Below are 13564 nucleotides of genomic sequence, written 5' to 3' on the forward strand. Positions count from 1 at the left end.
ATTTACCGCCCATTTCTTTATATTTGCCCCGTCCAATTATCTGGATGTTTGACCTGTTTGATATTTGGACGAGGGTGATTTTGTGCAATGATGATATATTCACGTACGAGGATCCGTTTAGATAATTCAACTTGTAAAATGTTCATCGTCTAATTCAATAACCATTGCTCAGAAGCAAAGGGGAGATCTGTTTTCTCTCAATACAAAAGGGAATTTGTGAGTGATAACCATTCACACTAAAATATGCAGTGTCAGAAACATTACAAATCCATTCGCTTAAAATGTTATCACACAAGGAGGCGTATACTGGTAGATAAAAAATGGTGATATATTAGTTAAAAACATATATTCCGAAATGCGTTTGGATGTGGTGTTCATAATAAATGAATCGGGTGAAGCCGACATTGAACAAAAAAAGTGCCGGAAACGAGAAAAAAAAAGCCCTGTATATAATGAACGATTCGCACACTTTCTTTTTTGGTACCCGATCCAATGTGCTCACTAAAAAAAGGGAAAATTCGTACAAAATCCGAGGGTAAAATATTAATTTTGTCTTAATTTTGGTTTATACATATATAGTGATAAAAATCAAGAAATTTGGCACTTTGAAATACAACAGAATGCCGAACATCAAAGTCACTCTTTTCTTATCTGATTATGACTGCTCTATTGTGGGATGTCTTCCCCTTCTAAGCGAAGGACATTAAATTTTCTCCATTTTACAACAACGTCATGCAAGGAATTAGAATTAAATATGTAATTTCTTGGGTTATCATATGTTATTCTATAATTACTCTTAAGGGTTGTAAGGTCTGTAATCTTAATCATTAGACACACGTGCTTGCAAAACATTGCTAGCATTATATCCTTTTTCGCAAAAGTTATTTTAACTGTTGGTTACGGTTTATGTTTTAAAATCTATAAAATCTGCCGTTTTGATCAATTTTGTCAAGAAAAATGATGAAATAAATTATCACAGTTGATTATTGAAAGTGTCCAAATAATCCAAAAGAGAACAAAGAAGTATCAGAAACCCTATTTCCTAGCTAAATTCAACTAAAACGATGTCTTTTTTTTATCTAATTGTCCGTGCAATCAGTTTATCGCTCAAGCCTCAACTGATTATCTAAAAATTTTATTGTTAACAAATCGGGTGAGGTGATTTCTTCATGGTAAATAACTTCAGATAGATTATATCAGAATATCAAACACCCTCCTGTTGTTTTGATAGATGCGATTAGATACTACATGAACACGAACAATATTTTCAATATTCTTTTTTTAACCCCAAGGTGAATAATTTTTGCTTACAGGTAATGATGCTTTAGGTTAAACGAAATTATAGTCTACTCTCCACAACTGTAATAAAATGAATGGAGAGTGTATATCAGTCAGAAAGAGAGAGAGAGTCCGTATCTGGTGGCCAAAATGTGACTTGGATGTCAGTATTTGATAAGGAAACGGAGACTGAGGAGTAAGTGTTTTAGGAAACCAGTATCAGATGGTGCATTGGCTCTTTCCTAAGTACAGATACTGTGAAACCCAAGACATGGCATATACACAAATAAGTCGCTCACTTTGGGGCATCGGCACGTCGTAGATGACTGCATATTGTAATGGCGACTTGCTCCTTGTTTTCAGAGCAAGCCTAAAGGCCAACATTAAGATTAGAAATGCTGATAGGTGACTAAGATACTTGTTTTGTATCTAAAGCTAAAATTACCTGACTGAAGCTTATCAATTACAGAAAAGGACTTGGTGCCCATCTGTCTTTTCATCTTTCCTTTCATGTATGCTTGCCAAGTATATTACACAACACCACCCAGACCAGTCCGTGAATAGAACTGGAATATCATATTCATTTTTTTGTTTGTTTTGTTTTGTAAAATTCTAAATATCAAAGCGCAACCAAAGTTCAAAACAAGGTTTGCCAAATACTTTTAAACATGTTAAAAGCACATTACATTAGCTTCCTTTTATTAGTTTAAATTCCACTGCGTTATTTCATCATCGCATGACTTTTGTTATGACAGATGCGGTTGATGGATGGTATGTCCTAATATTTCCATATGGTTTTTATTTTAAGGGAATGCGTTAGAAGCGACAGTCAAGGGCACCCGCATATTTTTCCCAAATAGAATGTGGAAATATCCACTTATGATATTAAAACATTTTTGCATATAAAAAGATGAGACACTACTTCAGAGCGTCGTCTCGTACACTAGTAGAAAAACACTAACCAATAAGTGACACTCAGAGCGGGGGCGTCTCGATAGTCCGAAGGTTCATTGGTCCGAAGGTTCATTGGTCCGAAAAGTGGTAACATTTTCATCGATTTTTTAATCAAGGGTTCATTGGTCCGAAGGTTCTATAGTGAACATTCGGACCAATGAACCTTCGGACTATTGAACCTTCGGACTATCGCTACGGCCCCCTCAGAGCGAGCACTCAACCCCGTCAAGAAAAGAGACAGTGAGATGGAGAGGGGGTAAAGAAAGAGATAAGGGAGCATCTTCAACTTGAACCAGGTTTACTACAATGAAGTTTAACTTAATTAAAAACAACGCTTCATTGTACCACCCCGCTATGTTATCTCCCAGCACTAAAGTAAGCACTAAAAGCGCGTGGTGGGTAATGGACCTGTCGGCACGCTCTGGTCACCCCATGATGTCAGCTATTGGGCGCATTCCTAATGAAAATATCGTTCTATGTAGATCGGCCCAACTATGCGGGGACTCTCCCTGAATGCAAACAGATAAACGCGCCACCGCCTGATTTACCAAGCTTAAACACCAGCCTTTCTGCATTCTACTCAACGCCAAGAGGAGGCGTGTTGACTACCATCTATTAACCCACCCACCTCATGTTTTTGCCTCGACTTACCATCTTGTTTAGATTTAGTAGAGATACATGTACGCCGGTATGGTAATGACTTTTGGAATTATTTAGCTGAAAAATGGCTAACATGTATCCACTCATTGCTTGGTTGACGAAAGTGCCTACAGTTTATTTTAAAATAAATGTAGTTCAGTTGCATGTGAGGTGTGTTTTGAATAACTTCTAGAGAAAATCGACCGTGCCTCTCCTTCCAACCAGCCAAATCGTCAGTGTCTATCATTTACACAGCTAATCTCATGTTTGAACAAGGATATTATAGACTACATTTTATCAAATAACACTTACTGAATAAATGATAAATAAATAAATAAATACTTTTTTCTTGCAGTGGAGTTTCGTTATATCCGTCAACGAAATGGGATGAATATTGACAGTGAAAAAGGTAACTTGGATTTTCGGGACAACGCTTGATTTCGCCGGCAAACAATACCTATGATTCAACAATTATATTTTCATTACCGAACAATGTCTAATAAAAGAAGAAAAAGAAATGAAATAAATAAATTCATCTTTTGCAAGCAGTATACATGTTTTTCATAGTTTAAAATTGATATCCGAATATTTAGGCTGGTTATGACGTTTTTGTTTCGATTTAAAATTAAAAATGACTCATTTGAATATAAACCTTGATTGTGACAGTACAGAGTAACGCAACTTGATTAAGTAGCGCAAGTTAATTCCCATTTAAAAATATTTCTATTGTTTAAATACGGTTTATAAATTTGTCAAATAAAAAACCCTCCAAATATCAAGACCAAACGACATGCAAGATTAAATGAGACACCAGGTTTTTGCCATAGTTTGCCCAAGGCAAAGTGATGTCAAGTGTGTTGAACCGAGTGTGTTGAAGATTCGATTGGTTTCAAAGCATCGATTTCCTGGAGTTATTCTTAGAGCTCGTTTACGTCCCAGTTGTAACGGCCTAAGTATTTTTCCGTCTTCTCAACAGAATATGTGACCAAGACTGGACTGAAACCAAAACTTAATGCTTGATCAGCTGCTTTGACCCGTTATGTTGGTTAATGAAGGCGCAGGTTATGAGAAGAATATTCAGTTATACAACAAGGATGAGAAAAATTACCAGGAAAACTAACTCTGAAATCACGCTCATGATTCCATTGATATTTCCACCTTGGAGTTAGGTCATGTGTAGATGTTTCCTTCCAATAAAAGATGAAGAATATCTATAAAACATATGTTATTTTACATAATTTACAAGCTTCAATTTCCCATTAGGCTTCCAAAAGAATGCAAACGCATTTAAGATGATATTTATGATATTTCGCATCTTCTCTGAATGACCTCTCTGTGCAAGGAAAAACGCATCGAGTTTTCACATCTAACACAATGTCAAATGATATGCAGGGCTTTAGCTGGTTGTATCTCAGGTGGAGCTTCAAATCAAAAGGCGGGGCTTCCAAGAACTGAGCAGCCTCAAAAATATTATGATAATAATAATAATAATAATAATAATAATAATAATAATAATATGGGGGTGGGGCAGCTTATACATATATTAAAGCAAAAAGGCAGAAATCAGATTTGAACTTTGATATGTGCACACCAAAAGTACTTTCCTGCTAAACAAAATCTGAGTATACGCGTTGTAATTTTCTAAAAACAAGGCAAATTTTGTTTGCTTTGTTCAAAGCATTTTAAACTTCATAAAAGTAATTTAGGACTGCTTCTATAGACATATATGACAGCTATGCATCATTGTGAGATAAAAATAAATAAATAAATAAATAAATAAATAAATAAATAAATAAATAAATAAATAAACGAAAAAGAATATAATGAGATCTGAAAATCTTTTCTGTTATTATGAATTTATGAAAAAGGTAGACCTTTATTTGACAAAATGCCTAAAGGCAAAAATATCAAAAACATTTTGATATGGTGTTTTGTGCCAATTAGTTGCCCCTATGCCTTTTGTTAGCATATTTTTTTCCGAAACTAAAGGTACTCATTCACGTTACTCATTTTGTTAGTACTACTTATATGTAGATGTTATAAAGCCTTCTATCCATAATGTGCAATACCCTTATCAAATTTTAATTTTTAAAAATTTTTTTTTATTTTTTATTTATTTATTATTATTATTTTTTTTTTTTTTTTACAAATCCAGCCATTCTGTTTTAGAGTCGAAATCACGTTTTCTCTATTCAGCGAACTATTAGACTATATTTTCCAATTACCGACGCGCCAGTTTGCCTCGTATAGGCTTGTGCATGGCTAATAACACGATAAACCACCTCTTTTGGCTTCATTTTAGGGTAATGACATAGCTACGTAACCCACCTGGAATGTGCTCGACCTACTTTCTGTATATTTTGCTTCCGGTTGTCATCGGTCAGTGTATGTAAGGAAGAGGTAAGAAGCAGGTAGGCGGATGTTCTTGGTAAATACAATATAAATAAATCTTGAATCAAAATTTGCATTAAAGCTCTTTGGTTTGACAACATAGAGCGCGGGACTGCATTTTCAACTAACGCCCTTATAATTTATATGGTTTCAGAGCTGGTCAGCTAATTAACCCATCAATCATGTCGTCGGGACATCGCACAGTGACCACTACGTATCGCTACGGCGGGCCTGGTGGCAAGACTGAAACCCGCACCATTACAATTGGAGGCGACGGAGGAGGCGGTCAGTTCAGAATTGGAGATCGCTTTCCAGACTTTCCAGGGTTCGAGGACTTCGGTTTTCCAGATATGCCAGGCTTCAAGCACAGCGGACCGGCTCCAGGCCCTCGTCCTGTTCCCGTTCACCACGGCGGCGGTTATCCTGGTGGAAACAAACCCGCCGCCCCGGGCCCAAAGGCCCCTGCTACTTGCATTCGGAGCACGGGTGTGGTCAAGCCTGACATCCCCACCGGGGCAACTACCGTGCAGAATTTCGAAGAATTAAAAGCGCAGTGTTTGAGAGAAGGGAGGCTGTTTGAAGATCCAGAGTTTCCAGCCATAAACCAATCCATTTTCTACAGTCGCGCTCCCCCACGCCCTTTTCAGTGGAAACGGCCTCATGTGAGTAAGATTTTTAATGTAAAATGTAGTAGGCAGAAAATTACACATTTTTGTATGGTGTATAATTTTGATTTCTGTGAATCATTCCAAATTATAAATACCTTAATAATTATTTATTTGAGATTTATTAGTTGTCATTTTTTAAGCAGTCTACTTATTTGAGTTTTTTTTCATAATTTTTTTAAATATATCATAATCCATTGTGTAACTTAAATTACATTGAGGTTTATTTGCATTTGAGTTACACAAAGTAGGTAACATCCGATAATCGAAAATGGAAATTAAGTTGAAATAATTCTTGAACAATATTTAAGCCCTGTTATGTACCAGAGGTTGAAAACTGACATACCACTCCCTGCTGGGTGGCTGCAGACCTATCTCAGCTTCCTACATTATCTTTGAAATAAATGATGGATGGGTGGTGGGTTATGATGAGGCCCATCTGCTCAACCTAGATACAGCCTTGACATGTCAAAACAGTGAGAAATAACCCTCGTTTTTCACTAACATTTGCATCAGTACATTTCATGAGTTTCTACCCTGGCTAAAAATCTACCAGATCTTGTGGCCTTAAATATGAAAGATTAAATATTGACCAGTCTTTGGTGTGTAACTATTCCTTATAGAAACTATACTATGCATATTTGCACAGAAACCACTTGACCTCTTCAGAAAAAAATATTGAAAGAAAGTTTAGCTTTATTGGACTTCTCAGCACTGGTGTCTTCAGAACATAAAGCTTCTGACTTCATGGGGGATCCCAAAAGTAAAGATAACTAAACTGGGAACAGTAGACCACTCGGATCCAGGAACTCTATCCAGCACTGTGAAAATGCACCCATTTAGACCCCTTGTAAATAATTAGTATTTATAATTGATTTATTCAGAATGGACCATTGCCATACTGGTAGTTCTTGTTTATTTACACTTAACTAACTAGCAAAATAATTGTAAATACTTTGAATTGTCTATACTTTCAGAAGAACTTTAAAAATCCTAAAAATGATTTCGGATATCATCAGTTAAAACCTTGGCAAATTGTATGTTTCATTTAAGATATGCTCACTTTTTTTTTGTAAATCTGAGAACTTGGGACATTTGTCTGACATTCGTAAATTTTATGTGAGAGAAGTATTTGTTAAGGGACCATCTCAAAGTCCACTTCCTTTCTCTGAATTAATGGTCTTTCATTTTTGGCCACACCATCTCCGCCCCCAATTTAGAAATAATTAAAACTCAAGATCTGAAAAATTACTTTGAGTCATGTTAAATTTGACAAGCACAGTTTAAAACATTTCAGTTGCATTAGTTTTAGATTTATCTGAAAATCAAGATTATGCAGAAGATGCTTGTTATGACAAAAATCACGCAAAAGAAGGTTTAAGTGGCTAGAGATGGCAAATAAACATCATTGCAACCTTATGACATTAAATTGAAGTTTTTTAATGAAATATTTAAAAGTAATTTGATTTAGAGAAATGAATGATCTGTTTAAGATGAACTCTTATTTAGTAGGCATTTGTTTGTTGAAATTGATCTTAGAATAGTTGAAGTGGAACCAAAACAGGAAAAAAAACACGATGCTATTACATTGCAATTCAATACTTTTTGAGTAAGGGGCATGATTCATGAAGTTTGCATGTATTTAATTTATATTTGGACATTATTTGCATTGGAAGTATTTTCTATCTGTGTTCACAAAGAAAAGGATGTAGTTTGTCAGCACTGCTGCATCTTAAGCCTTCTGACACACATTGATGTTAAAATGAATCATGTTTTATAGGAAACCATAAGTTGAGAACTCCCTTGAAAGTTAACAGGAAGTTACTTAAAAATTGGTGTATGTGAAGGCGAGATGAAAGACATGATGGCTGATAAAAGACTACAAGATATACAGCAAATAGTCAACATGTGAATAAAGTCAACAAGAACATGTATGAAGAACACCTAAGTGTTCTAACATTTCAAAGGAAAGGATATAAAATTTCATTGTTCTTTTTAAACAGGAAGATGTAGGAGGGATAGCAATTCTGTATGTTGGCTAAAGTATAAAAATAGCATAAGAATCATTGTGTTGTCATGAGACAACATATTTAAAACACACTTATATTCTTTATAGCCCCCCAAATATCATAATAGAGCTCATATTAGTTTTTGATAAAGAGTTATCAAAAGTAGCATAGAATTTTATACAGTATAATAATTGAGGCCAATTTATTAGGTTGTTGATAATGAAATAGAAAAATATTTTTAAAAGCAGTTTTCATGATAGGATCTTAGGTATTTGAAGCAAAATTCTGCTTATCATAATAGGACTCACATTACTTATTTAATAAAGAGTAGCATAGAATTTTCTTCAGTATAATGATCGAGTCATGCTTATTTATTTGTTAATAACAGAATAGAAAAATATTTTGAAGGCACTTTTCTTGATAGCATCATAGGAGTGATGAAGCAAAATTCTGTATCATTTTTAAAAAGAAGTTCTTGTTAGACCAGGTATTGAAACACGTATGTGATGTTTTGCAGTGAGCTGTTTTTAGTGCATTAGTTAATCACCCATTAAGTACCTCACACCCTTACTATGGATGGCCTCTTGATCCCAAAAATTAATGGAAGGTTTATTGAAGCTAAGACATTCAAAATGAACCAAACATACCTATGTGTAAAGATGGTCTACAAGAAATTGAAGCTGAGGTAGAGAGCAATGTAAATAATGCTTGTTTCTGTTAGAAGTCTTGACTTTGGGTTTGCTTATCTCCGTTAAAGATCAGCTAGATCGTAGCTACTCCTTCCCACCATTTGTGATCAAGATTACAGATAGCAGTGTCCTGTATTCCAAAAATTTCTTGTTGTTGTTTTACCTAGTTTATTTTTTTAGTTCTGTTTGAGGAAAGAAACATTGATAAGTTAGATCATAGATTGCCCAACACCCACCCGAAATAATATCTTGATAAACAGAGAAGTGTTATTCCTCTGGGCAGATGTGTAATTACATCCTTTTCCAGACCTGATATGATCATTACATATTTCATAAGCTTCCATGGGGTTTCCCTGCAGATTGTGAACTGGGTTGTTAAATTAGATGTTGCTCTTGGCACATGTACATTCCTGTGTAGTTGCAGCTTTCTGGAAACCTGCACTTGCACAGGCAGCCAGGTAGCTTCAGAGGTGAAATTGTGAGCAGAATAGTTTACAAATGGTGGCACTTGTGAGTGCAGTTCACTCTTCCTGGGTTCTACTATTCACTGTTGTGACTGGTACATATGCTGCACTATTCAACAAAAATAGCTTCATCAATAACCTAAACATAGGTTAGGTAATAACTCTGAATAACAATAATGGTATCAAGGTTGGTCTCTTGCTATGAAGTGACTGCATGCAGCTCAAATCTGGTGCTAGCAAAATTTACCTGACAGTACTGATCTAATGCTCATATATATCGGCTCTGTTGATATATAGAACTGGGGATTGGTGGCGCTACAACAAGCTGTGCCAAAATCTGGGAGTAATTTTATGATTAAATGCAGGATGTTTCACTTTTGCTTGACCTACATCCAGAAACTAAGGATGAAGTTGGAATCACATACACCTTTATTTAGCTTTTTGTTGCCTGGATTTAATATAAATAGTCTGGATGCCTATTTCTTCATTGGCTTTCACCTTTAAGCAGTTGCTACGAAAGTAGTTCGTTTTGTAATTCTACATAATTTTCTGTATGGGTTCTTTGATCTGGATCGGATTCAGTGCAAAGATGTACAAGGGTCAAAACACGGTATTTGAAATGTCTCTGACGGGACATTTTAGAGACAATTTTAAAAATTACAGTTGGTAAACGATCCACATGGTTACTTTTAAATACATTTTTATTTAGCTGGACCATAAAGGATTATGTAAAACAAGCAGCTAATTTGTATTGAAATTAATGTGGGAATGACAATCACTTAAAGGTCTGTCTCTGACGGGACATTTTTGACCCCTGTATTTTTTTACTAAAACTCCAATGCAAAATTCTCTTTGAAATTTCATTTAATCAAGACTTTTGTGATTCATATTGCAAGGTACAAGTCTTGGGAAGCAATTAATGCACAAACAGGCCAGTTTTGTTTACTTTCCTTGGCAGCATGGGCTGTTAAGTGTAAAAAGTCACTGTCTCTGACGGGACGTCTCTGACGGGACACTTTTGGGCACTATTGAAAAATCTTAGAAAAAAGGTTTAAAAAGTCACACATTTGTATCTAATGAATCTTACTTGATGGTTATTGCAAAATAGCATTTCTGTACATTAGAAAAATCACCAGATGCAATATGTTTAGAATATTAATTAATTATCATGACACAGCGATAAGGCACAGTATAATTTTCACATAATCCACTGTCCATTACTCCTATTTCTCAATATCAATCAATATTTTCCATGATAGTTCACATGATAAATCCTGTTTTTCAATTAGTCTTAGAACACATATCTTTTCTGCACTTTAGAGATTTTTTCAACCAGTCACATTAACAGGTGATGGAAACAAGTAAAGTCCACGAGTGTCTATGCTAGGCATGCTTTGTTTTCTGTGGCAGGGTACACAAAGTTTCTTTTGCCAGAACCTTCAGTACGTAAGAAACTGACTTCCACTTCGCCATCTTCAGTGTCATGGGTGACCTAACCTAAGAATTGTTTTACTCCTTTCCTGGCAGCAAACTCCGCAATGACAAAATCTCCCTGGTGAGACTGAGCTGTGCCTTGACCGACATTGTCATAGTGTGGATGAGCAGGCAAATCAAAGTCCCCAGTCATATGAATAAGTTTAGCATATTAAGAGGGTTGCTGGTACAAAGAATTGGTTGACACAAGAACATGTCCATGGGGCTAGGGCTGGGGCTGAAGCTGTTGGAAGTGTTGAATTCCTGGAACAGATGGACAGTTTTCCCAGCAACTGCTGATGGGTGCGGTAGCTGCTACAATATCTGCTGCAGACAGGTGCATTACGTTGACATTGGGGCATAATTCTTTGCCAGCCAAATATAATTGATAAGGTGTATCTACAACCATTTTTCTCTGGAGTACTGCTTTCCAAACCTGATGTTTCATTTCCCCTACGATCCCATCCACTGGTTCTTTGTCATGGGCAGTGGTATAAAAAGAACCACTGCGCTTCCATACCAAAATCAGTTTCATGATAGTACCATGTATAGACAGTAAAAACCAACTTTTGAATTTACTGGGGGCTGGGCTCCATCTGACCAGTAATGGACTTTGCTGAATGATTGCTGGTGTTAGAGGTCTTCGAGAATGGCCTTATTACAAGTGAAGACAGACTGTTTGTTATGGTGCAGATCATCAGATACCACAACATATGGTTGGAGCTGGAGGTCTCCTTCAGACTCTGTTCTAAATCATGCACATGCAGTGAACAGAATGACCTGCTCACAGTTCTAGTGCTCTGACATGATCTCTGACGGCACATGTCAACACCTAATCATTGACAGTCAACCTAGCTAATAATCAGTAATGGTTAATGAATAATGGTTAATGAATTAAATGAGTTAATCAGTTGCAAAGAAAAACAAGAAATGTAACACACCAGAACACTTGAAAATGATTCAATTGAAGATGTAAAACCTTGTGTTTCACATCTGTCAGAAAATGTCCCGTCAGAGACAGAAAATGTCCCTTCAGAGACAATGATAAAATGTGGCAATAAATTCACTGTAAATTGTTTTAATTTTATAATTTTTAGCTATAATCATTACTTATCATTATTTAAAAGAGGATTTTAAGTTTCATTTATGCAACCTACCAGATGTGGAAAATATGAAAACTTTTCGAAGTCAAATGTCTCTGACGGGACACACCACTCCTAGTGCTAAATAATTTTTTACTCAAAATAAGTGATATGTGGCAGTTTTCTATGTTAAACTATTACTTCTGATTAGTTTAACATATTTGGTTGATAAAAACTTGAAAAAACAACCTAATATCTGACTCAGGCCAATATGACCATGTGTCCCGTCAGAGACAATTTTTTTTTTCATTTTTGTTTCCCAGTGGCTCACAGAAAAAGTACTGGGAGTATATCAATGAAACTTACATTATCTGAAAATTTGATTTGTTTTCTACAAAAATGTAAAAATTTTAAATTTCAATGAAACAAAAAAAAATTTGACACCCATGGCACCGTTACCGTGTTTTGACCCACAAATATGCCATTTTGTAAGTGAAGGTCAAAATTTTCTCATTGGTGCATGGACGCATATTAACTAAGTATGGGTTATTTAGTGTGCTGCAACCAAAAATCAATATTTCTTCTGTCAGTTACAGCCTGTGTAGTCTAGTCAGGCTTTATCTTATCTACTCTCCCTGCCCAGTGATACAGGAATTTTATCTAGACACATCTGTTGTAACATTAGTTAACTTTCTGTCTTATGGACATGTATGTAGAACAAAATTTTTCTGGGATGAGCAATTATTGATACTGTTATGTAGTACATTGCAATTGAGACCAACGATCATAGATATTTAATCACATCCTGATTTAGAATAGATTGTTGCGACATAATATGCTGGTGGTGGAAGAAGAAAGGGTCAACCATGATGTGTGATCAAGTGCCCTCAGTACTAACACTTAGATATTGTGCCTCCAACTCCTTGAACTTTTAGGAAATTATTTCTTTTCTGGAAAGAAAATTGAAAATATTTATGATTCTGTTAATATCCCAGTTTTGTATTGTGCTGCACCTCTACAAATAAATGGCCTACAAAGAATCTCCACCAATACGTATTGTGTGCTATTTATCATTAGCTTATAATAATGTTAGGTTGTATACTCTGATATATGATTACAGAAATGTATCCATAGTAAGAACTTATATGTAGGTGAACATTATGAAGTTAATGATTGAAGGGGGGAGGGGTTATATCTTTGTTTTTGAGGTTTTTGTGTGTTTATAATTCTAAAAATCACAGTTAATGTTACATAAAATCATCTATCTGATCATAAGAAAGTAGTCAGTTCTTAATGTTCTGTTAACCTGCTTTTCAATGTTTTCACCGTTTATATACCTTTCAAGTTTGACCAGTTATGTTAGTTGGTTTCAAGTGCATCTTCCTATCTAATCACTTTATTACTTTGGAAGTTAACAAGTATGTGGACCGTGGGTATGAAGCAGGGCTTTTCCCAGGATTGGTGGTACAAGCCATCCAAAATGACCACCTTTAATTTTCTAAAAAATTCAGGGGGTCTAAGTATGCCTAAAGCCATCATATTTCCAAAAAATCCGTAAGCTGTCCAGTCGTCTTTGAAAATACAGGCCGTCGAGTGATGCTGTTGGCCTTCCAACTGACGGCTGGACAGTGCACTGGAAAAACCCTTGTCACAGAAATGGTTTGTAAGTTATTGCTTTTGAAGTGAATACTCCATTGTAAAATGGAGAAATTTACATGAAATCTGATAAAATCAGAATGAAGTCATTTTAGGAAATTTTAGGATATTCTTATGTAGTACTTTTACCAAGCTCTATTTTGCTGTTTAGATAAATTTGGTAGATGTCCTTGGGTTAGAGAAAATGTGATGCATTAGAGAAAATCTGATCCATTATTATCTTTATGTGAAATGCATGGATTCAGTTACATAATTGGAAAAAAT

The 13564-nt window shown here is 35.5% G+C and overlaps 1 protein-coding gene across 4 annotated transcripts in view; it reads left to right on the plus strand.

Annotated features, from left to right (window-relative positions):
* The first annotated feature begins 5158 nt into the window (after positions 1-5158).
* Positions 5159-13564, plus strand: part of LOC106157425 (calpain-B-like) — a 49987-nt gene continuing 41581 nt past the window's right edge. For 2 of the 4 annotated variants that reach the window (XM_087003211.1, XM_087003212.1), the window contains exons 1-2: positions 5160-5282; positions 5417-5924. In XM_087003211.1, the coding sequence (XP_086859337.1) occupies positions 5445-5924 (480 nt within the window). In that variant the 5' untranslated portion in view covers positions 5160-5282; positions 5417-5444. Of the gene's footprint in view, positions 5283-5416; positions 5925-13564 lie in introns of all 4 variants that reach the window. The other 2 variants (XM_087003209.1, XM_087003210.1) reach the window with 2 other exon arrangements.

Source organism: Lingula anatina, chromosome 2, assembly GCF_051362555.1.
Source record: "Lingula anatina isolate TDL-2025a chromosome 2, LinAna3.0, whole genome shotgun sequence".
NCBI classification, from domain to species: domain Eukaryota; kingdom Metazoa; phylum Brachiopoda; class Lingulata; order Lingulida; family Lingulidae; genus Lingula; species Lingula anatina.